We start from the raw sequence: 26625 nt of genomic DNA, 5'->3' as shown, positions 1-26625 counted from the left end.
AAAGTTATCAGCCCCAAACATCACTTTTAAAAAAAATAATCTATAAAATTTTTCATAAATCCAATTCTTACTGAAGTTGTGAAACAAAGAACCACCGACCACAGGTAAAGAACCTTAGTAGGTTAATGCTTTATTTTTTAAAATGCCTAAAAGAGCATTTCCATTTTGTGAATTTAGTCAAATGGCTATTTCATTTCAATAAAACCCAGAGCCAGTGAGAGGTGGTACCCGCTTACACATGGGCACACCACGCATTTCAGTTTCCACTGCTGCTCTGCTCTGCAGCCCTCACACGTTTCACTACTTCAGGGAAGTCTCCATATTTCAGGGGGTGGCACCTAACTTGATTCATTTTGCTAGTCTGAAATGAAGGTAATGAGGAATTCATTTACCCACTCCTTTAAGAGAAAATGTGCTCTCTCAGAGCTTAAAACAAAAGTAGTCATGTTACTCTTCATTTTTTAAAAATAAAATATTTGCTCAATTATTCTCTCATATTTGGAAATGCATTTTAGTTACAAGGAGGAGTTTGGGCTAAAACAGGATTAAACTCAGTAAAAATTTGCAGCGAAGAAGCGTAGAATGAACAGCCTCAGCCTGCAGTGAATTATTCAGATTCATTTAGTCAGCATATTAATTTTCTATAATTTTCTATAATTTGGAGTTTATTTGATAATTTAAGAGCAGTGAGATTTGGTAGGGAAAAAGTTCTCTCTCAGACATTCATAGTCGCTGTAATATTTATCAAAATCTCTTTCAGAGGTCCTTTAGTTTTCAGAATGTCCCATGTAAAGACTTAATAACTTTGCAGACTAAAATCATATATTTGAACTCAAGAATAATAAATAATTTATAATACTCAAATGTGAATATAGGTGAATAGGTTTTATAGGCAATGCTCCATTGTTTTTTTTCTCTTCATCTTTCCTGTTCTTTCTTGTAGCTGACAATGTTACTAATAAACTAAATGGGTAAAGGTAAAAGAATGGGAGTCAACAGTCCTTAGCTTCCCCAGTGAGGAAAAAAGTGTGGAATCAATGACTAATCGAAGTCTAGGGTCACCCTCAGTTAGCACATGTAATTGAAATTTGGCACTATTTCAAGTGATTTACTGTTTGCTAGCAGAGGTCACGGCTGTGAAACTTGATCACCCAGGTGACACAAGCATCATTTATTACACCCCCAGCATAAGTATCAAAGACTCTCTGGTCTGTTTAATGCACTAGCAATAACAATAGCCGTGGTGCTTTTAACTTATATAATACCATACCATTGTTTCAAAGAACTCATATTCAGGAGTGTTTCATAACTCATCTGGGAATCTACTCAGTTACATAAAATGAGAGGGGAAAAGAGCATTCATTCAATTTTATGAAAAATTTTTAAAATTTCCATGTGCCTCTTTGGACTTTAAGATCAAAATTTCCAAGTGGAACACCCATGAGGATAAGAAGTTGAACTTACTTTAAAAGTTATGAGGGAAAAAAAAAACAGATTTCTTTTAACCTCGCAGGACATTTGGTTCTGTCTAAAACATCCGTGAGACATTTGGTTCATAAGACATTTGGTCCACACCAAAGGGTCCTTGAAGTTTGATCTATCCAAAACATCCATGAGCTTGTTTGGTCCACATCAAATTGCTTTGGACAGGACCAAATATCAAGGACTTTTTGTAGTGGACCAAATGTCTTTTGGGCATTTTGGACAGCACCAAATGTCTGCTAACCTTTTCTAAAGGAATCTTGAAAAGGAGCTAGTATTTTTGTTAGAGAAAATACTATTAGTGCATTTTTCCCTAATGACTCTGGTGAGAGGAAGGAAGTAGGAAACAGTTCCGAGCATGGTGGGCCAGCTTTCTCTTAAATATTCTGTGATAATGAGAGATTTAAATAAAGAATTTTACCTGACATCCTGACACCAGTGATTTTTGCTATGGTTAAAATCAATTAGGAGCTGATACCTATACTGATATCTAGACAACTTACAAAATGGGCTGTCTTGCCCTCCCCTCTACTACCTTTTCTGCTTCTTCATGAACTTTAAAGCCACATATTTAAAACACATGCTCAGTCATGTTTCCAAATTGTGCTGTAGAAATGGGAAGTGCAATTCAACTTTTTGATACTCACATCTCAGCTGAATTCTAGCACTTCAAGAGGCTGGCTCACTGTTTGTCCACGAATTCCCATGGTGATTCATGAAGTGGGTATCTCTTGACTCTTCTGCATTGTGGGCTCCATCACATGGGGGCTAACACAGTGCAGGGACAAGTCTAAGGATGTTATTTTGACATTTAAGAAGTCTACTTCTTCTGCCATGTTGAAAACACAGTTATACACTTTTTGTTTTATGAGGTGCAGTCATGGGAGGCATCCCATACCTTACTTTATGGGGTCAGAAACCCAACAAACGAGTCATTGAAAATGAGAACCTTACTTCCCATCTTACTTAAGCTGGTATGGGTCAAAGTCACTACTCCATAGAATGAATGAATGAATGAACAAAAGAATTAATTAATTAATTAATATATTTTAAAATTTTAATTTATTTAAAATTAAATAAGGTACCATTCCTTTTTTTAAAAGGGGGAAAACTATTTAGGCATTCTTCTTCATGAAACTAAGGGAAAATAATAAAAATGTGTTGCAAGAGTATTTCTAGGCCCATAATTTGATTACTTTTTGGGGAAGTAACAGTTTTATTGAGAAATAATCCTCATATTCTACAATTCATTCATTTAAAGTATACAGTTCAAGGTTTTTACTTTATTCACAAAATTATGCAGCCATTACCACAATCAATTTTACAACATTTTCATCTTCCCCCAAAGATATCCTGCACCTTCTACCTGTTGTAATTCTATTTATTTTTCAAAACGTTCTTACTCTTTTCATTTGCTCTTAATTTTGGTCCCAATTTTTGTTCGGTCACTTTTTATGGTATTCTCTTGGGCCCCAGGTCTGTTGATGAGGACAGAGGGGAGGTGGTGGGGTGAGTGGAGGGGACTGTGTTATGTGCCTGGTAAATTATACTAAAAAAGAGTTTTCGATAGGACCCTGAGAAATGTACCAGCAGTGCCTAAGTGAGGATCTCACAGAGAAATACATCTGTGTTCTGACATGTCGATAGAAGTAAGCTAACCGCTGGATAAACGTAACCTCTGTTTATGGTTCCTTTCTATCTTTTACACTCTCCCTCCTCCTGAATCTTCTGCTCTTTCTCCTCCTCTCTTTCTATCTTGTCTTATTTTGTTATATTCCTTTTTCTAGATTACCACAGGCCTTAATACAACAACAGCTTCTGTCCTCCAGTTTTCCATTGGTAAGTTTTTTAGCAGTTAAGCAATTTAACTTGGAAGTGTTTGTTTAATCATAGTGTATAAGCAGGATTATGGTGCCAAATACTTTTAGATTTAGAGGAGAGTAAGTCTTAACACTGCAGTAAATAATTTAAAACATTTTTGAAGTGAAATAAAAAAATTGTAAATGCTACATCCTGTTCTCACTTCTCTCTGGCAGCAAGTGGTATTTAAAAATAATCCAAATAATCTGAACCATCTTAAAGGTATTTACATGTGGATTTTGAATGTATTGGGTTTTTATATTATACAGAATTACCTTACTAGTAATGTTTTCCTCAGATTAAGATTGAAATCTGTTAAATTTCCTGCATTCTTACTGAATGGCAGTGAAAAAGATAATCATTGGTGGTTCAGAGAAACCAATTAAGGCTTCATGCTTGACAAAAATAATCTATGTTTAATTCAGACACAGATAATTTTTAAATGACTGTATCTGGCAGTATTTCTTTTAAGTGCCTTTGTATTAGAGCTAAAAATTTCTACCCAAAGCATTCAGTAAAATCAGGTATCTTTTGATCAAGTGTTTATAGTTTTGCTGTCTATTATATTATTTTCCATTTGAATTTTCAAAAGTGTATATTAATAAATAACACAAGTTTCCAAAGGGAATGTTCTAGGTAAAGAAAGATGTTGCCATCTAGATGGGGGCTAGTTTATTGGTCTTGGTCTCATAACATGGAAACTTCCTGGCCTCTCCCCATGACATGAGGACTGCTAGCAGCCATGCCTCTGAGACAGCATCCTCCACTTTCCACTGTCTTCACCCTCATATCTTTGGGCATCCCCCGTTAGCGAAAGGACTGTTTCTCTCACTAGCCTTCTAGTCCTAACTGCAAATCAGTGCTCTCACAGCCCACTGTGGTTGATTGTGCCTAAGAACAATTTTCTTCAAGTCATGTATTGTAGTTGTCACTTTTTCCTCAGGTTGCCTCCTTTCAGCTTCTGTAAGTAAAAATGTGAACCTGCCTGACTACGGTTTGGACTCTTCTTCTAACATTGATAGCATTACCTATAACAAATTACAAACTATTCAGAAGTCCATATGTGGTCATAAGAAAAGCATTGGCAAAAACAAAATAATGCGTTTTTTGGTAAAGACGATTTTCTTTGATCTCTTAACAAGTGTATCCTAAATTTTGATCTATTAACAAGTGTATCCTAAATTTTCTATAATGAGCGTGTAACACTTCTATAATCAGAAAAAAAGCTCATTTTTAAAAAATTGTGGTGCTACAAAAACATTTTTAAAACTCTAACGTGACGGGCTAGTGTAACTTAGAGGTTCTTAACCAGAACAAATGTGTTTAAATTCATTATGCTATTAATATAAAATATAAGCTAGATTTTTTATTTATCTGTATTCTGAGTATTTATTTGAATATTAACTTCAGATAATATCTTTGTGCAATTAAAGAACACAAGAGAATCCTCTTTAAAATATATGCCTCACAATTCTACTATATTTAAATTTTAGTCATGGTAGCAGAGATCCAGCACCAATTAAATTATCCTTCCTTAAAGGAAAAAAAAAATCTATTTTTGTAAATAGTAAAGAGTATACTGTGGAGCTGGCATAGATTCATTTCCTCACCTTTCAATAGCACCCTACCATCAACAATAGAGCTGATGAAAGAGGACCAAGAAGGTGTGTTTATCAGAGAATGTAAGGTTTGGTGCCTGAGACCCAAAACCCAGAGCAAGCACCATGCCCAAAGGCTTGAGACTAGACCCAAAAATGTGACTTAGCAAGAATCCTTGATTTCCCCACAAGCCAGAGGGCTGCAGCTCAGTGAGCCAGAGAGTTGCTTGTATTAATACAAAGCATGGATTTGAATACCAGGTTAGAAGACTGGAAGAGTAACTGAATCAGGGAGTTGCAAAAAGATGGATGGATGGATAGATAGATAGCTATGTCAAGTTTATAACTAAAAAATACACTTAGAAATCTTTTTTGAGTGGGAGGTTTAGAATAAAAAGTGAAATTTTAACATGTCATTGTTTGGGAATAAAACAAAATATTTAGTTAAATTATAATTTACTGCCTAGCGACTTCATTGGGGAATTTGCTTACTGCATTTTGAGAATAAAAATTCTTAGGAACTAAGAAGTATTAAAGTGGCTGAGAAACAATGTAGTGGCAAACCATTAGCTGTATGGTGTTGTATGGTAAATAGGCATAGCGGGCAGAACTTTCCAGAAATGGTTTTGTGTATCTCATGATGAATGCTTGGAGTAGTATTCTTCTATTTGTGTGTATGGTGTGAGGACTAGACTGGGGCACATACACAAATTCCAGAAACGTCATAATTGTGTATATTCATCCTGAGCTTTACAAGCCCCATAATAACCAAAGTAGCGATCGCAGCCAAGTAGCCAATGAACTTATATTCTCTTCAAAAATTATATTAAGTGTGTTATAAAAAAAAACACTGTGTATAGACAGTTCAACATTTATATTTATTTGTGCCTTGTGGAACTTTCCAAATCTATTCAAATAGTGTGGTTAAATATGGTCAGTCAGATTTAGAGTCACTCCTTAAGGAGTCCTCTGGGATGTGAAATGGTCATTGTATATCATGATGATTCAGATGTAATACAGACCATTTTCTAGGGGATTCTGTCATTATTTATGGCCTCAATGATAAGTATGTTCATAATTATGGCTATATAACCACAATTGAATAAATTATTGCCTTGATATTTTTATATTGCTCTTATAAACATTTTAATTTCATCACAAGCGTTATCCGAGATAGTCCATATAGAAATGTCTTGAATTACTAAGGAGTGTCTCAAATAAACTCCATCATGCCAATGTTTAGCACCAATGCTATCCCAACTCTTTCTAAATACACACACACACACATATAAATATACAGACTATCTTAACCCAATGAATTTTAAAGTTAAAGCATCCTGAAAACACAGTTCTGCAAGTTGAAATGTACCAGGTTATCAACAGCTAAATCATCTTGAAAGATGTCCTAAAATATTCTTAGAACAACTTTTCATTTTTCCATTCCAGTGAAAGATCTCATATCCATTTCTGTGCTGAGGCATCGATCTGCTACAATCCTCACTTGATTCATTAAATTCAAGTTGTGGAATTTATGGTTGTAAGCTTAGGGGCATTTACCCATTTCCTTTAGATTTCCTCTGAGACAGGAAGAAAAGTTTGAGAAGATGCCCTTGTAAACCACTATTTTACAGATGCCTCCAAACTCTGTTTTCCCAGGCAGGGATCTCGGTCCAAGGGAAGTGCTGGTAGTGCTTTGGATCCATTATTCACCTAACAAAATTTCACTATTTGTTGTCTTCTTAGGCTTTTCTGAGCCAATGTTAACTATGGAAAGACAAAAAAGTGAGAAAACAACATTTTTACAGTGTTTAGTGGTATGGTAGAAGGCTCTGGATGCATATGGAGCATGAAACGTCTAGAGAATTGCCAGACTGTTATAAACATAGATGGACGTGTGTACACATCCCTGTGGTGTTAGGTCCTGCAGAGTAGAGCAATTCAAGAAGGCTTCTTAGAGAGGAGAATCCCTGAAAGTCAACAGCATGAGTCAGTGGAAAGGACAAAGTTTTTCCAGTTGAGGAGGTAGAGTGACATAAGCAAGGCTGGGAACGTGAGTGCTCTCCTAGAGCAGGAGGACTGCCTGGGGTGGCTGTGAGAAATGTCACAACATTTGTGTCCATCTGAAGAGCTAATCTGCATCAGCTGGGAGTTTTAAGAAGGAAATAGAGGTCGGAAAAGGACCTCTTTCTCTCTTAAGCAATAAAGAAATATAATGAAATTAATTCTCAATGTGTGTGTGATCTTCCTTAAGAAAGATCAGTTGTGTTAAGAATGGTTTTGTCCCTTCCTTAATGTAAATCTGCATTGATTCACTCAACAAGAAATTGCCAAGTAATATGCTTGTTCAGTTTAGCCCAGCTCTTTTTTTCAGATTAATAGAATCCATTGGCTAAATGGGGATTGAAAGTAAAGCGTTTAAAAACATACATTATGAAGAACAGTTTGCTATGGGAAGTAAATCTGTCTTGTCCATCATGCTATTCTCAGCCCCTAGCCTAGGGACTCAAAATTAGTAGATGCTCATAAATATTTCTTGCCTGAATGACAAGTAACTATTACAGAGACATCTGTAATATTATGTAGCCAAGTGCTAAATTGGTATGATGCAGACATTTCACGCCAAGAAATTTGGGGGAGGTGATCTGAGGACCTCAGTCAATGGAAAAGATGACCCAGAAGGAAACAGAGAATCACCAGTAAACTATGCTTTTAGTGAAGTCAGTAGATGAAAATACATATCCATGTGTTTATCAGTTTGCTATTATTGAACTACCTAGAATCTTTTATTTGTTCATAATTTATAGAGTTAGTATCTTTTTTCTTTGGTTTTACTTATAAATATCCTAAAGATTTTGGGTTTTGTGGGTATGTGTGCGTGTGTTTTTTATTTATTTATTTTGGCTGCGCTGGGTCTTCGTTGAGGTACGTGGGCTTCTCTAGTCGTGGCGCACGGGCTCTAGAGTGCGCAGGCTCAGTAGTTGTGGTGCACACCCTTAGTTGCAGTATGTGGGATCTTAGTTCCCTGATCAGTAATCGAACCCGGGCCCCCTGCATTGGAAGCATGGAGTCTTAACCACTGGACCGCTAGGGAAGTCCTGTGTGGTTTTGTTTGTTTGTTTTCACTGCTTTTTTGTTTGTTTTTTATCACCTCAAGCAGCGGAAAGGCATTATATCATAAATGTTTTATATTTACAGATTAAGATATGAAAATGTTCTTAGGCCTGAATTATTCTCCTTTGTGCTGTACATGCTACCGAGTCTCTGAGATAAATGAGAGCTACTCATTTTGTATTTTGAAAAATAAAAACTAGAAAATTACAAAGTTAGAGGTATTCATTGCTGAATTGGAAGATTGCTTTGTAAAAGAAAAGAGATCTTTCTCAAATAGATGTAATGAATAAAATGCCACTTATAAGAGGTATTATATTGCATTTAGCATGAGGGAAGTTTTTCCCTCAAGCCTGATTCACAAACATCTTAATTACTTAGAACTTGATTCAGTAGAGAAACTGTCCCTCAACTCCTGGAACAGCTAATTCAGAAGGAGGAGAAATTGAGCCCTCATATCTTGGTAGGAATTGTTGTGAATATCCTGAGATATATTTCTAAATCAGACTCTCTTTTTTTTTAAGAGTCACTTTCCTTGGTAAGTAAGTAAGACCTTGGGGAATTTATTATGAAGTCATGAAAAACTCTTTTGAAAACACGGGAATCTCTGAGTATGAGGCTAAAAAAATCTCTGGTGACTTGAGCTCAAAACATACATAAATAAAAACAGAAGTTTAGAAAATTTTAATGGTAAAATTAGCTTAACACATGTGCTTTTAAGGTTAAATACATGTTTTATTTGAGTTTAAGATTCTTGGATATAAAAGATATTAAAATAAGATTTGTTTATTACTTGATTTTTAGATCTTCAGGAATCTATATTAACACAAAAATTGAAATATTTATATATGGAACACTTCTGGGTTATCTATTTAATAATTAAAGTTTGGAACTGATTTTAATTCAGGTTATCCTTCTTCTTCATCCTGGAGTTGACCTTTTTAGGGAATGTATATTTAAAAGACCAGTTTATATGAACTTTATATATTTTTCAAATCCACCTCACCCCAAGTTCTTAAGTCCTATCTTACGTAATAAAGGGGAATATTCTGAAATAGTGTAAGAAGCTACTAAGTATAAGGTTCTGGCAAAGATTGTTGAGATTAATTATGTCTTTGCATTATTGAAACTGATAACTAAAGAGTTGTCTTTACATGAATTAAAATACAGTTTGAAAGATACTGTACCCTTTCTCTTTTGAAATATTTATTTCATTGTCACTCATCTTGATGAGGCTTAAAAATAAATGTTAGTAATTCATTCATAAATATGTTTCACTAATATTTATTGAAGGCTGTTCTAGTAGAAGGGATAAAAGGGTGAACAATAGGATGAGAAGAAATTGATCATTGATATAGATTAAATGGTCTTTCCTCCATGAAAACTCATCTCATTGCCACATCCTCCTATCTCTGAATCCCTACTTCCTCTGTATTTATTTTGTGATGCCTACTTCACTCTGCATTGATTTATATACTCTGGCCATTCATGCACATCCACTTTCACCCTTTATAGCTTAAATGTTCCGTGAGGACTAAGGAGGGTACAAGGATCCCTCTTTGTATTTAGGGCAGAATTTTACTCACGACTAGAACTAAATAAATATGAACTGAATTGAATTCTATTCTTAGGTTAGGAAAGAGATTTAGTGAGGTTCCACGTTGGTGCTCAATACTAGACCCTTCTTGACTGCTGAGGCAAGGGGGCCTGCTGAATGAAATCCATGGGCAATATTAAAACCTGGTCTGAGCCAGCAGTTTTCCCTTTCTTATCAATCAAGGACTGTTGATCAAGGATTCTTTTATCACAGATCTTTAGGATGTGAATACATCCACTGTAGGGAAAGCAGAAACTGCCCAGCCTTCCAGGAGTTTATTATCAAATAGGTGGAGGTGGGGGAGGGGAAGTCCATGTGGGAGAAGAAACGGAGGGGTGCAGGCCACAGAGGAGGGTGAGAGGGAAGCCTGTTGGAAAGTCCAGGAAAGAGGGAGATCCAAAGGCAGGACTTTATCATTTGGGAGGGAGACTGACAAGAGCAGGTGTGGTACTGCCGCAGAGACTCAGCATCACAAGCAAGGTTAGAGCAATGGCTCCCTTCAGGGAGATAAGGCAGTGGCCATTCTAAGACCTTGAGACCAAGGTCAAAGCCCGAACTGCAACAAGGGTGGTAATGCTGAGTCTCCAGATTGCTGGGGGTGGAGAGGGACGTTATTTAGCACCTGCTGCCAAAGGTGGGGATCAGTCCTCCTAGAAAATGAGCCAAGCCTGAGCACCAGGGCTTGGTTTATGGCCTCCACCCCAGGGAAGGAGGGCTGCTCAGCAGGGAACCTGGCAAAGCCTGACACATTTTGCATTTGTCTTCCTTGTGTTTTTCTCAACATAAGATCTGATGAAACCTCTATGTTGTGGACTTGGGAGGGAACTTGCAAAGGGCTGGCCACCTGAAATTGGTTGGAAATGGCATGGCATTCCATAAACCAGGAGGGAATTGGTCTCTTTCTCTCTTATAGGAGTGGCAGGAAAAAGGAAAAAATACAAATATTTTGGAAGTGAGGGAATGGGGAATAGGAATGAAAGGGAGAAAGGTACAAAGGGGAGGAGGACAGCTGTTCATTTTATATCCTGTGGTCATTGTCCGTCTGCCGTAAACCGAAAGAAGTCACCTAATGAGGTTTGGGAATTTCAGCCAAGGAAGTGACTAAGGAGCAAAATATTAAGTACAATAAATCACATACTGTCACATTTATTCAGAAGGAAAGGCTTGCAGATCTAATAGCCTGTTTACTAATAAAGTCAGTCAAAACAAAAATTATTACTAGTAGCCTCATTTTAAAAATAAATATAAAGCATAAGGGGAAGAAGAGTTGCTTTTCAAACCTGGCTCTTTTTCTATATTTTATGAGAGAGGTTTTTTGAGTTTCATTCAAGGTAGCGTGTTTTTAGCCTATGTATAGCATAAATATAGAATATTTGTGAGGATTTTTTTACTGTTACTTTATCTGACCTCTCTTAATCCTTAATATCAATTTTTAGTAGATGCTTAAAATGGAAATTTTACTTTCATATAATGGTCCTTTTTGCAACACTATCCTTGAAATATATTTCTTCATTTAAAAATATGCTTAATTCCCCCCAAAGGTATTTTTTTGGTGGGCAAAACAGATTTATAGACATAAATTCTGGATTTTCATATTCAAATAATTGCTTAATTGATCTTTGGGGGCAGCTGAAGATTTTGGACATGTTGATTTCTCATGACATGACATGAGAAATCATGTCATGTCATCAAACCTCATTAGGTGACTTCTTTCGGTTTACGGCAGACGGACAATGACCACAGGATATAAAATGAACAGCTGTCCTCCTCCCCTTTGTACCTTTCTCCCTTTCATTCCTATTCCCCATTCCCTCACTTCCAAAATATTTGTATTTTTTCCTTTTTCCTGCCACTCCTATAAGAGAGAAAGAGACCAATTCCCTCCTGGTTTATGGAATGCCATGCCATTTCCAACCAATTTCAGGTGGCCAGCCCTTTGCAAGTTCCCTCCCAAGTCCACAACATAGAGGTTTCATCAGATCTTATGTTGAGAAAAACACAAGGAAGACAAATGCAAAATGTGTCAGGCTTTGCCAGGTTTGGACATGACAATTTCTATTAATAAAATAATGATTTATCTCAACTTCGGTCATCATATTTTACCAAAATTGAATTCACTTGCTCTTGACAGATCCAAGAGTAATTTGAGAATTTCCTCTTGTGTGGAATGGAACTATTCTTAATTAAAGTAATATCTGTGGGCTCCTTTCAGTCACAATTCCCATCCCTGTCATTTGGGACTGAGAAGCCCCAGGATGTGTCCCGCCTGGGCTGCCACAAAGCATTATCCGATACAGTAACCATTTTTTCCTTCCCTGCCTCTTACCCACAAATCAGACTGCTTCCCCTTTGGCTACAGTCTCTGAACTTCATCAAGGCATGGGCTGCTGTCTCTGTGAAGGCACAGGCCAGGCGAATTGAGCCTGTATTTTATGAGAGCCTGAAGCAGTGCTGCATGGCAGGATGTGTGGGCAGGGTTAGATGTGGGGACAGCAGCTACTAGAATGCCTCAGAGGAGCCGGGGAGACTGGTGCTCAGCCAAGAACAGTATCCAAGTACTCTGTGGATACCTGAGGTACATGAAGGTAATAAGTAACCAAAACAACTGGCTTCAAAGGGTAAACCAGGCAAGAAGCTAACTCACTGCTAAAGGACAAACTTGCTTACAGTTTTTACAAAATTTATAAACTAATGAAACAGATTTATACAGATGTGCCACATTACAAAATAGTATGAACAGGTACATAAAATCTTATCAAGTTTAGGTTCTTCTACTAGGAGAGGAATAAAACAAACATGAAAACTAAAAAATATATAAAACTGGTTATCCTGGAAATTACAGCATTATCTGCTTAAAACCGGCAGTCACAATTTAGGTCCCGTGCATTAGGTAGTACTTCTAGACTGGCCGTATTACAAAGATTTTGCTCTACTTATGGTAGGTTGTTTTGATGCCATGGGCTGAGAGAGCTAACGCCCTTAGGATTTTTCTGGAAGATTTAGTAATGAAGGAAATAAAAACCTAAGTATAGTATAATCATTGTTCTACATCATTGTTGTTACTGGAAAATAAACATGCACAGCTGCCTCCAGTGAAATATTTGAGAAGAAGTTTGTGCAACTATCAAAATATTGGTCATCTGTATAATAATGGTCCATGACTTGGCTTGTGGCAGAATTACTTAGAAGAAGAATTGCCCGGTGGCAAATAAGCTTTTACTGTGTTTCTCAGTGCTTGTGGATACAATGAGCCTTTTCTCCGTAGTGAGTAGTACTGTCCTTAAAAATCTCTCTGGGGGAAAAAAATATAGATAATTGCCAGAACTGCTTATTATACCAATATCTTCATGTTGCTCATCACATTTTTCACTATATAGAATGAGGCAAGTCCCTTTGTTGAATGCCTTAGCCTACAGTAACATGTAACATCCCTTGGGAGTGACAGTGTCTGGCTTTTAAAAGCTTCTCTAAAAGTTCCCCATTCATCTCTTTCTCTCTTTCCATTCACTACAACCTCTAGTTAATGGCCCTGTCCTCCATTTATCTACCTTGAAAAGATGAAAGGATGGGTTGAATCGGCTAAGATTTGCTCCAGTCCTAGCAGGGAGTTCTAAGTAGCCTGATTACATCGATTTCATCACTTTATGATCTTTCTATATCAAATGCTGTTGTTTCCATGCAGCTCTGGGCACCCTGCTTGTCTCTGAGGTCTGAGTTTTGAGGAATGGCAGCAGCAGCGCTTGGTTGCAAGAATCCTCAGCAGGGCTCTGTCCAGACACTCCTCGAGCCTTCAGTATTTATGGGTCCCGCTCCACTATCTAGAGGCATGATTTCTGGCAGTGCTTTTCCCCATCTATAAATTCTGCGAGATCACTTCTCTCCTTCTGTGGCCCTGTGCCACATTTAAAAAGGCAGCTTGTTTTTCAGGCAGAGCTTTGAGGAAAGAGCCTGCTCCCGGCAACCACTACCGAACCCCCAAGAGGCAGTAGCTCCTTCTATTGTTTCTGTTCTGATTTACTTTGAAAAGTCTGGGGCTTTGTGAAGAAGGGCATAACCAAATAAGAATAAAACTACCCTGGGCTTGGGAGACTAAAACCAATTGATTTATCCTTTTACTATAAAAGTAAAAAGAAATAAAGAAATAGAGAGGGCTACTGGAGACACAGGCTCACAATTCCTAATCTGTAATTCCATATTACAATACAAAAACTCTCAGAAAAACCACAAACCTTTTTTTTTAATAGTTATGCGATGGCAAAGCCTCCCATGACCTGAATTCATTTGGCAACCAGACCTGACTTGAAATGATTTAAGGCTATTTATAATCTTTATTTATACTACTTATGTGAATCTTCATGTATTTCACTGTAGAAATATTAATATGTTTCATTATAGGGTATTGCCTCAGACCTTGCTGGGGATGTTGCATAACATATGGTATATTTACCATGTTACCTTTCTGAAATCTGTAAATTAAGTAAATAAGTAAGTAATTTGGATCCTGAAGTTTATCTTACCTTAAGGGATTATGGACTTATATGACTGTTATTTTGAGAAAGGGAGTAACTCTTGAATTCTTAATAGAATAAATGATTAATATATCTATTTTTTAAGTAGTCTTGATTTTATACTAAATCAAGCTATTTTTTAAGTTGTTTATTTTTATGGTAACCACCCAAGAGAGATGAGAAGAAAGGAAGAAGTTTATTTGTGAATTTTGGGAATTTGCTGTCTCTGGGAAGTTCCCTAGCGTCTCCTCCAGACATGTACATTATGGTTAATGGGCTACTGCACAATGAACAGGTTTTCAGTGTGCTTAATATGGGCTTCATTGATTAGCACATAATTGGTACTTGTTCACGTGCTTGTGTATTCTTGGCATTATAAACCCTAACAGCCCTTTAAGAGCCTCTCGGCCAGCACTGCACGGAAACACTCCACTTAGTAAATCCTGGAAGGTACAGGTTCTCACTGGCTTTTGTTGAGCTCCTGAGGTTCACTCAGGTGGTCTCCAACACAGTCCAAAAATGAATGGCATGTTTCTTATGTAAGCAAACAATTACTTACAAGTCATTTCATCCATCCTAATCTAGTTGTAATGTGATAGTTTCCTTTTAAGAATATTTTAATTGAGCCAGATCTGCCTGAAGTAATAGAGAAGGAAAATAGTTTCAAGAATCATATCTTCTCATTCTCTTTTTATTGTTGTCCTGCATTACAATACATTTGTCACTGGAATGTGCCATGTTAAGCAAAGTGGAAAGTGAACCATGTAATCTAGACCTTGGTGCTCCCGTGTGAGTTAAGACATTGGTGAAATGTGCAGGAACACGCTTCAGGGCATGCTCTGTACAGGGGTGGGTCTAGGTTTTGTGGGTCCATGTTTGAACCTTACACAATTTGGGTGAGGGCTAGGTTGTCTTTAAGGAAAAGAATACAAAATTACACATTCAAAATTAGGTACAAATGTGAATATTTATTTAGAATGAGAAAAGAAATCACAACAAATTACAAATCTTTAGAAGTTGACAATACCACAAGCATCACAAAATCCAAAAATATAACATAACGTCTTTGTTAACTACCTGAAATACTCTTTTCTTACAACTTTTGGGTGCATATTCTTAAACTGCCTCTGCATATGACAATTCTATAATATTTTTATTTAGCGACTAGAAAAATAATTCTGCCTCTAGCTTGGTGGATCAGAGGTTTTTTTTTTCATTTATTTAACATCTTACCTTCACAATTCCTTACTGATATATCATGTATGTCTTTAGGATCATTAGCAAATTGTAAAAATCTCTGTCTTAATTTCTTTCATGCATGAACTACAAGACTGCAGGGCATTTTGACTTCTCTTGCACAGTGACCAATCTTAGCAACTCTGAATTGATGTCACTCACTGAACAGTTTATTACCACTGTTCTTGAGTCATGATGACATAGGTACTTCATCACAGTGGGTGGTAGGCATGTTCCTAGAAGCTCTTTCTACGCTGAGCATGACTGCACTATGGAATAGAAGTGACCTGCATAACTATGTAACTGTATCACACACACATAACATATCTCCAACTCAACTTCCCCTTAAATGGATCCCAAAAGCTGCCATAGCCACTCCAACACCACCTGGCATGAGGGTAACATGGTAAGGCAGTAGTCAAGAAAGGAGGCAGCAGTCTCAATTGGTTGCAAATGTTATAAAACATGGTCATGTGAACACATTGCTAGAGTTCCTCCCAGGGCCCTGGAAGGTGCTCATCCAAGTGCAGAGCCCTGAAGCTTAAGCTCCATGAGCTTCATGGTAAATCCACTTCTGTCTACCCTGTCCACTGTCTACACTAACATGTTAGAATTGAGCATTGTATTTATAGATGTTATACTGATAAAGATGTGTTTGCATTCTTATAATAAACTTATTGTCATTTTCACACTTCTTTCATGGCAAAGCCTCAACTTCCCTTCCAAATACAATCACATCCTATCACCTTCCCTTTATTTAATATTCTATTACTTTTGCCTATCTCAGTAGTCATATTTAGGAATCATGGAGATTTCCATACACTGCTCCACCTAGTATTCTGATTCCCTGTAAATAATAGTCATTAATGCAAAATAAGAAAAAAATTTTTTCAATGTAGATATTTTAAGCCATGTATTTTTTCATTGAGAATATTTCCATGTCTCTGTGACTCATTTTTGTTGATAAACAACTTTTGTTGTTGATATACACGGGGAAGGGAAAAGAACACTGGATTGAGAGTCGGGCCATATCGTCCTTTCTCTGCCAACTGGCCTTGTCGTGTAACTTTGGGGAAGTGGTGGAGCCTGTGTGAACACCTGACAACTTGTTTGTAAAGTGAGAGTGTACATCTTCATGATCTCTTAAATGTCTTCCCACTGTAGTCCTAAATCCTAGAACTGGGTGACAAGAGTGAACTATGAGTTAACCAGGAATACATGTTGTCTGAAAATATGGTTATGATGTTGTCTGTTTTAGTTCAGGGGGGCCCCCACAAGAAATATCACAGTAGTTGCCTTTGATACATTTATTCATCCAATTGTAGCTAATTTATACTTGTAGCCTGTTTTGCCATCAGAGAAAGATATTAAGTAGAGGAACAGAAAAGCAGCATCAGCCAAACCATGCAGTGTTGTTACCCTAACAATTCTCAGCATCAGAGAACAAATGTGCTGCCCCTCTAGCTTTCCCAGAAGAGTGACAGTCTCTGTGCTGGTGGACAGAGGCTATAAATCACCTCCATCTCCTTATCCTGCTGAAAAGAAATGCTACAAAAGAGCCAGTAACAACAGCAATAATAATAATGGTATCATTGCAGTTCCAAAAGACTTTCTTCCTAGAGTTTAAAGTGCTTCCTAAATTGCATTCATTCATTCATTCGTTCGTTCATTCAACAACTATTCACTGAGCTCCTATTCTGTGTGAAGTAGCTCTCAAGGCACTGGGGAGACAGGATTCACAAAACAAAATCTTTGCCCTGATAGGGCTGACATGCTGATGAATATCAAACAAATGAATGTCAGGGAATAATGAATGCAATGAAGAAAATTAATCAGGGGTCCTCAAATGAGGAGAAGCATTTTGTTGAAGGCAGCCAGGGGGCAGCCACTGAGGATGTAACCATTGATCAAAGGCTTGAGTTGTGTCGGAGAGGTAGCCCAGCAGAGGGAACGGCCAACGTAAGAGGCATGTGGACTGCTAACGGATCACCACACAGCTTATGTAAATGTCAGTTCTAAATGATATTTTACTTCTTAAGTGGGAAAGGCTATTCAAAGTGTATACATTTCCTAGTTTTTCCTGAATGACAGCCAAAGTCAAGGGAAGTGGGACTGAATCACGAGAAAATAACTAGGCTTCTGAGTACCTCAGAAATAAGAAATATTTTTAATAATTGGTTGACTCATTGATTGATTGATTGACTGTTAGATTGATCATCTGGGCCTGTCTCCCTATAAAAAAAGTGGAAAGTTACTTATCTATTGTTTTCTAAATTATACTAGGGATGATACTATTTAAATAGAACCCGGGGAGGGGGGTAAAAGTTGATACCAATTTTAGTTGCAATTTTAAATTGAATAAGTGGTTCAAAGATCAAACCGAGATTACAAAAAAATATTTCTTAGAATCATAGTGATGAGTCTCTCTAACAGTGAAAGGAAGCAACCTTTTAGAAATAAGCTTTACCATTCTTCTTATTTCTTTATTTTTAAATAAGAAGTACTAGGCACTGTTTTACATTTGTAAATATTCATTGTTCCCTTATAGTAAAATGATTATTTCAGAAACAGATTTACAAGATATTATGGAATGCATTATTTAGGATACAAATGTGGATTATAGTGTTATCTTAAATTTAATCCTGATTGTAATATTATATCAGGTTAATGCTTTCCACATAATTAAAATTTTCTGAGTTGGGAGGTGTTAGGATTTACTTCTTTGGAATACAACTATTCTTTAAAATCTCTTTTAAATGCCTTTCTATAGATTTTTAAAGCAAATGACAAAAAAATGTTCTTTACAATACCTTTTGTGTTTGTTCTGAGTGCCCAGATAGGAGGTTATCACACTGATCTGGGTGAGAGATGGCCTCAGGAGGTGGTGGTGAAGGTAAAATAAAGGCGTAGATTCAATAAATTTGCAGGAGGAGGGTGTGCAGATTTGGGTGACTGGCTACAGGAGCAGGGAAAGGAGGGGAATGGGCAGAGAACCTGCAGAGAAAGTGATGCCAGAGTAAACCTGATATTGAGGCTACAGGTGGTTCAGTCCTTTAGGTTTTACCAAAAAAGGACCATCTGGCTCAAGTCAGGAGCCTGAGTAGAAGCAGAAGCACAAAAGCCTGTCCCAACATGTTCTGACCATGTAAAAATGAAGCACTGTTTGTCGGGTTTTTTTAAAGTGTGCTTTATGCACCAGAAGGAGTATAGTGAAGTAGTTGAAGGCATGGGTTCTGGTCTACCCAATTCTGAATCCCATTTGGGTCTAGAGTAAATCGCTTAACCTCTCTTTGCCGCCGTGCCCTTACCTATAAAGTGGACATGCACAGAGTGTACCTCTCTGCTCATAGAAACCTTAATTGCTCTCTTGAGTTACTAGAATTTTTTTTTCTTTGTGGATACTACTAAAACTTAGATCAGATTTTCTGTTTTCTTTGGATGCTAGGAACTGCAAAATCAAACTTCCACTCTAGCAATTGTAAAGACCTTATAAAGTATATTTCATTATACTGATCCCAAAGGGCCTTCTTTTTCTTATCAAGTAGACAACTTTCTTCCCCTCTAACACATTTACAGTGATGCTAACAAACAGGTAGATTACTCACTTGGGTCTCAGTTTTCATCTCCAGGTTGAACTTACAGCGTTTCCATTAAAGAGCTGGAAAATAGCCCCAAACCAAAGAATCGATGGGGGGGAAAATGTGCCGTAAGTTCTTTGTTAAGCAGTAATTCAACTTAATATTTAGCCCATAAACAAATATTTGCTCCTTTTTCTGTGGTAAATGAATTTATGAAATGAAACAAAAATACTGAATCATACCTGAAACCTTTTTTTTTTTTTAAAGGAATTTTGCCTTTTTAAAAAAATATTTATTTATTTATTTATTTATGGCTGTGTTGGGTCTTCGTTTCTGTGCGAGGGCTTTCTCTAGTTGCGGCAACTGGGGGCCACTCCTCATTGCAGTGTGCGGGCCTCTCACTATCACGGCCTCTCATTGCAGAGCACAAGCTCCAGACACGCAGGCTCAGTAGTTGTGGCTCACGGGCCTAGTTGCTCCACTGTATGTGGGATCTTCCCAGACCAGGGCTCGAACCCGTGTCCCCTGCATTGGCGGGCAGACTCTGAACCACTGTGCCACCAGGGAAGCCCCTGAAATCTCTTAACGTGGACCAAGATTTGTTTTCTAGGCACTTTTAATGCGTTAACGCCTTAATCTTCACAACAGTTCTGTGAAGTGATTGCTATTATTATTCACATTTAACAAATGTAGAAACTCGACACAGGAAAGATAAGCGACTTGTCCAAGGTCATACAGCTAAAAAGTGTCAGAGCCCAGATTGCAAACCTGGCAGCCTGCCCCCACCATTCACTCTCCTAAGCCCTACACATACTTTCTCTCTGGAAGATAACTTATATCAGAGGGAATTTTACTCTAAAAACTGAAGTTTAAAAAATTATATAGAATTATCAGTAATACTAACAAGAATTGAATTTATTATCATATAGAATTCCTTCAGATGAGAAAGATTAAATAAGATCTATTTAAGGCTATGTGATGATAAGGTTATATGACGATAAGATGTACCTATCATCAAAGATTTTATAACATTACAATTTAGAGTAACATTTTTCTATAAGGTTACAATTTTATTAGGTTTCTTCCTAGACATAAAAGTGGGTTTTCTCCCTTAGAACAGTGTGTTAATCTAGTTAAATATTCAAACAGACACAAAATAAATCAACTTGAAAGGACTATATAATGTCTTACTATTAAGAAGACATTACATTTGGGCTTCCCTGGTGGCGCAGTGGTTGAGAGTCCACCTGCTGATGCAGAGGACACGGGTTCGTGTCCTGGTCCGGGAAGATCCCACACGCCGCGGAGCGGCTAGGCCCGTGAGCCATGGCCACTGAGCCTGCGCATCCGGAGCCTGTGCTCCGCAACGGGAGAGGCCACAACAGTGAAAGGCCCGCGTTCCGCAAAAAAAGAAGACATTACATTCGAGAAACTTTCTTTTTTTTTTTAATGCAGTAGAAAATGATTCCTGATGGAGAGGTCAGAACATGTGCCTTGGGGATGGTATTCTGTGTGGCTTTTGAGTACTTTGTATGACTTTGCAAATTGCTTATTTTTAATTATGCTGGGCCATTATGACTTTACTAATAAGTAAAATAATTCATCTGGCTATCATTATTCCTCACATTACTTTATCTGGCTGATGAAAATGTACCATAATTACTCATGTAATCTGTCTCTGATATTTTTTTTCTAAAAGCAGACTGGATTATGTAACCATCTAAGTCATCTAAGGGCAGTTTCTAATTAACATGGGGGAATTATTGCCCTGTTGACTATATAACAGTACCAAAGTTAATCTGTGGTAAGGATACATACAGCCCAGATATTCTACAGCACGGCTCTCAGATGCCTTTTCACTTTGACCCAACTCAGGCAAATCGAAAGTCCTTAAGTCCCATCGATCTACGGTTATAGTTCCCCTTTCTAGTATAAATATAATACAGTAAAAACAAAGAAATGGAGAAATTACAGCAAACTTATTTATGATCCAGCCAGAGTTTATTGAGCTTCTGTTGTGCACCACGCACTATTCTGGGTACCAAGGACACAGTAGTAAACAAGACAGACACGTTCCTCCTTCAGTGGAGCTTGCATTCTAACAGGAGATGAACAATGATCAAGTGAACAAGTAAATAAACAGGTAAATTTAGACAGTGGTAAGTACTATGAATAACTTAAAATGGAGTGATAAGATGGAGGATGATTGGACCCTGGGGGATGGAGGTGTTTACATTGAATGCGCAGGGAAGGCTTCTTTGAGGAGGTGATGTTTGCACAGAACCCCAAGAGAGAAGATGGACCCAGCCAAGGGGTGGTCTGTGGGGAAAGATATGAATGGAATGAGGAGAGAATAGAGTATGAGGAAATTGACATAATCAGTGTAGTTGTAGGCAGAGAGAAGGGGCATGGAAGCCCTGAGATGGAGTGTTCAGGGAGGAGAAAGAAAGTCCACAGTGTCTGGAACACAGTAAACGAGAAGAGTGGTACAAGGGAAGCTCTACGTCACGGAGGGAGCTCAACCTTTTATTCCTAGTGGGCTGAGAAGCCTTGAGAGGATGTTAAGCCAAGAATGAATGACATCATCACTAAAACAATTTAAAAGATTCCTCTGTTTTTGAAAGACCTCTTACTGCTGTGTGGAGAATGGATTATAGGAGGATAAAAAAGGGAGTAAGAAAACCACCAAGACATGACCCTGACTTGACTAAGGTGGTAGCAGTAGAGAGGAATAGAAGCTGAACAATATTTTGGAGTCAGAACTCCCAGGCTGATGGGTTGGAAGTGGGCAGTGAAGCAAAGGGAGGAACCGAAGATGACACCTAGTGCTTTGTTTGAGCATCTGGGGTGGTGTCATTTGAAATGAAAAGGGTATCCTAGATATTTGGGGGGTGGAAAACCAATAATTCTAATTTTGACTTAAAGAGTCTGAGTTGTCCATTAGAGATGGTGAGTAGCAGTTGGATCTATAAGTGTGGATCTCATGGAAAATATAATTCTGGGTATTATCTGTTATAGCTATTATTTAAAGCTTCATAGTAAAAGGAGGCAATGTAGATAAGAGAAGAGAAAGCTACCAAAACAATTTGAGATCAAGAAGGAAAAGGGCAACAAAAGAGACTGAGAGGCGGCAGTCAGTGAAGCAGGAGAAAAATCAAGAAGGTGGTAGAAGAAAGTATCCAAGAAAAAAGGAGGGATGCACTGTGACAAATCCTGCTGAGAAGTCAAGTAACCTGAATATGGGGAAATGATCTGTTGATTTGGCAACACGGACTCCCCAGACACCTAACCAAGAGCAGTTTCGGGGTGGAAGGGAAAGGGAATCGGAGGATGTGACAAAGTGGAGGCAATCACTGGACAGCCCTTCTGAGAAGTCTTGCTATAAAGGGAAACAAAAATAGGATTGGAAGGAACAGAAGTTAGGGGTGTGACATCAAAAAAAACTTTTTTAAGATGGGAGATGCTTTGTATGTTTCTATGATGTTTGTATGACAGTAGGAATGATCCAGGAAACTCATTGGCAGAAATTGGTGATACAAGAGAAAGAGGGGAAATCTTAAAGAACAAGAGAAGATGGGATCTAGACCACATGAGAAGGTTCACCATTGGTAAGAACAGAAACACTTCATCCAGTATAACAGGAGGAAGGCAGAAAACACTGGTGCAGTGGTTGAAAAGATGACGGCATTACTGTCTGGGTCTCTGTTTTTCTTAACTATACATGGTGCATTGTTAACCTAATAAAAAGGAACTTAGACATATGATTGTATGTTAAAATTCCAAAAATTTAAAAAATAACCCAGTATTTTTATACATAATTTGATAATGCAGAGCAAGTTATTAAAATAGCATAAATTCATAGGCACAAATTCAATAGCACAGATTCAGGACATCATCAATGAAAGGTAGTTTTGTTGCAAGATAGTTTCAAGGCATTATGTAGATATCTCCTTTCACAGAAGAGTAGAGATGGCTTGTAGTTATATTGCAGTGCATATATGTCTTAAGCCATAGGACAAACTGTAAGACAATAATAGGCCAGAAATGCTGCTGAAAAAAGTATCCATCATTATGTGCTGTGGGGTTGACTAAATAATCAATAATAATGTAAATGATGGTTACAGTAAATTCATGTAGGTTTATCTTTATCATTTATCAATTTATTTGTCAATTTAAAGTCAAGAATTGATAACCAAGACCAACTGGAAACAACATTCATGAGGTACCTTTAACACAAAATATCCTGTCCTCCCCCAAACTGGGGATATTGCAGTAATCCCGGTGTTTGTAACTCTACACTGGAGCCAGATATCCTAGACTGTTAGATGGGGGTCCTCAGTAAGTTCTAGAAGTTCATCAGTTTTATCTATGAGTATCAAACTTTAGGAACCCTTAATCACTTTGTAGGCTACTTGTATCCTTGATGTGGGTAAAAATGAAAATATATGGAATTTCCTCATTTGTCGCTAAGAACCAAAGAAAGAGTTTGAATTTTTAGACCTGTTTAAGTTCATCATGGTTCTCAGGCCATACTTTTATAACCATGGTTCTAAAGTATCTTCCCTCCTTCAGCAATTGTTTAAATCCTTGCAAAATTACTACTTTAGAGTGAAGGATTACAATTACATTGGAAGTGATCTGAAAGAGAGAAAATGGATCTGCAAGTGAGAGGATATTTTGCATTTTTCACTTGGGTTTGTCTTTCCTTTCTGGTGTTAAATATCAGCTTTGGCAATTAAACATCTTCGATTTAAGAGGGGAAAGAAAGAAGTACCTGTTGTAGGTGGCACCTGCTCATTATTGTCTCGTCACTGCATCAGAGGTGCTTTGAGGTATGTGATAGCTCTGCACCACCGGATCTGGGGGCAGGGAGTTGGGGGTGGCGTTAGGCATCTGGGCACGTGGACGTAAATTAACTCTTTCCCCCCTTTATCACAGACAGAGTCAAGCAACCGTTGTCAACCTGGGCAAGGGGAAATCTTATTCTGTTGACAGAAGTCTATGTGACAGTGGGGCTGCAATTCAGAAGGGCTTATGTGAAGAAGAAATTCACCCAGTCTATGTGGAACAGCTGTATTAGGAGTGGGCATGGAGAATCATTTATTCACTGGCTTGGTACCATTTGGGATGGTAGTTTGATGGGGAGTGCTCCCAGAGGGAGGCAGCTTTCCAAAGCCGACTGGTTCTCTTGGGTGGCGCTTCTTCCAGGAGGGGAAGTTCCCTTGGCATGGGCAGTACCTCTCCTCTGGCTGTCCATTTGTACCACACACTTCAGTCCTGGTCTTCTAATTGTCCACTCCTCTGTTGGGAGTCCCTGTGGCTTTTGAGCTATCTTTTCACATGGGAACCCTGGGCTAGTTCTGTTTTCCAGGGTACACATTTGATCTCTAGAAACTGTGCACCTTTATCTCACTGGGGTAGAAGTACTGCTTTCTCCTGAAGGGACTGAAAAATTGTTGAAGGATTATAAGCAGGGAGGTAACAATTCAGTTCACTTGTAGGAAGAGCACTGGCAAGAGTGGGGCTGGGTGAGGACATGTAAGGCTGAAGACAGGGAGACCAGCTAATCATTATTAAAAAGTTTTGGCAAGAGCTACTGAGAGTCCATTGACAATAGTGAGGCGGAGATGAGTTCAGAAGATATTAATAGTTGAGGTACAAAAGAGTTTAATGACTAAGGAAAAGTGAGTCACCGGCCAGGTACCTTTTTTGTTTTATGGGTGCATAGTAGACTTATTCTCGCAACACTGAGATGGTAACATAAGAAAATAGACAGGAAAGGGGTCATATTGGTCATCAGGGTCATATTTAGACACATTTTTATTTTCATGTTTATCAGCTTTCCTTCTCTTTTTTCAATTTGTAAATAATTTCCATTGAATTGCTTCTGTAAGGAACATTTTTTGGTTATCATTTGTTCTATCCTTTCCTTTTTTGGGATTCACCTTATACATTTGCTTTTAAGTACTTACGGTGTATAAAACACGAAGGAAGCACATAAATACCGTTTACATTCTTTAGGCTAGTTTGAACTGTCTTTTGAAAAGACAGATTGTCTGTCAGACCTCATATTTCTTGGTGTTGAAGTTTGTCTCACATAATCCTGGCTGTTTCCATTTCCGGCGCCACAGTTCAATATTTATTTTAAGCAGCTGCTTAAGAAAGGTGGAACTTAGCAATGATCAAAATGGCATAAAGTAGGTTTCTGTTTGAGCTCAGGGTTGCTGTGGAACTTTCCTTTCAGTAGCCTTCTCTCATGCGTTTTCATCTACATCTTAGCTGTGCAAATAAATCTAGGAAAACTGCTGTTTGGCCTTTTTAGCACACTGCCAGCTTTGACAATTGCACACTAACTGGTGTTGTACTAAACATCACTGAAATAAAATAAATGAGTTTGATTAAAGCTTGGAACTCCTGAGTACTACAAATGTAAAAACCAACAGATGCCATTTGCTGAAACCAGGACTCCTCTAGCAGATGGATGAGAGTTAAAAATAAATTGCGCTATTTCTTTTTATTTTGGTTCATTTGTTTTTAATATAGTATAAAAAACCCTGCTATTGAGTTACAATAAACTCCTGGCTTATGTTTCATGGCTGGTTTCGGAATCTATGAAGATCTTTGATATTACAGTCAAATTGTGCTTTCTTGTATGTATTCAATGAACATGTAAAAACAAATTCTTATCAGAGTTTTAAAACTTTCTTTGGTAATCATATCTCCAGTATTGAAAATAATAGTGAAAAACAATGACCGGATATCCACAATGGGACATAACGTCTCTCTTTTAAATCTTTAATGTTGGGCTGTAGTAGAATAATATCAATCATATCTCTAATAGCTCTCATTCATTTAGTACTTGAATTTACTTTACAGTATTTTAGTTTCTCACATACTGCCTCATCATTTAAATAACACACACACAGAAGAAGAATGCTATTTTTATTCTTCATACAGCTGAATGACTCACATGCCATTAAATGAAATCATTATTGATATTGACTTGTAAGATCCATATTAATCATTCTATAATATTTAGATATTTCTTGGCATAGAACTGAACGCTTGTATTGAAATTTAATTTAGAAGTTCATGTATTTCTAAAGAGACCTGAAATTCACCTTTTTTACCTTTTTTCAACTCTTAAAATTATTTATCAAATAATGTTTATCAGAACAGATTACAAGAAATTTTAGCATAGTTAGAAGAATGGGGAAATGATCAGATAACTATCTACGTGGTTAGAAAATTATCTAGCATATTTATCAGGAAGGATAATATGTAATTACACTGTATTAACTTTGAAATTTATTGTTATTGCTATTTACAGGTTCAGGTTCATGTCGCTTTAGTTATTCAGACCCTTGCATCATTGTGTCATACGCCAAGAATAATACTGTGGACTGGATTCAGCTTGAGAAAATTAGGTTTGTTATCATTTAAAGTATCTTCATAAATTTTGACATAGGTGGATTTCTGCTTCCCTGTTTACCTTCATTCTACCACTGGCTTTATTCCTCATGGTTAAAAGTACTCTGGTTGTTAATTATGTTGAATTACATTGATGCACATATTATTACCTGCTCTATTTGAACAAGGTATTGTTAAAAGTGTCATTTTCCATTCAATACTTACCACTGTCAGTAGTAGCTATAACA

At 37.5% G+C, this 26625-nt stretch overlaps 1 protein-coding gene across 2 annotated transcripts in view; it reads left to right on the top strand.

Moving 5' to 3' along the window:
* Positions 1-26625, top strand: part of RELN (reelin) — a 518443-nt gene that overhangs the window by 264385 nt on the left and 227433 nt on the right. For both annotated transcript variants that reach the window (XM_032643899.1, XM_032643900.1), the window contains exons 8-9: positions 3270-3321; positions 26298-26394. In XM_032643899.1, the coding sequence (XP_032499790.1) occupies positions 3270-3321; positions 26298-26394 (149 nt within the window). The remainder of the gene's footprint in view (positions 1-3269; positions 3322-26297; positions 26395-26625) is intronic.

Source organism: Phocoena sinus, chromosome 9 (genome assembly GCF_008692025.1).
Source record: "Phocoena sinus isolate mPhoSin1 chromosome 9, mPhoSin1.pri, whole genome shotgun sequence".
NCBI classification, from domain to species: Eukaryota; Metazoa; Chordata; class Mammalia; order Artiodactyla; family Phocoenidae; genus Phocoena; species Phocoena sinus.
This window is presented reverse-complemented; position numbering and strand designations above follow the sequence as displayed.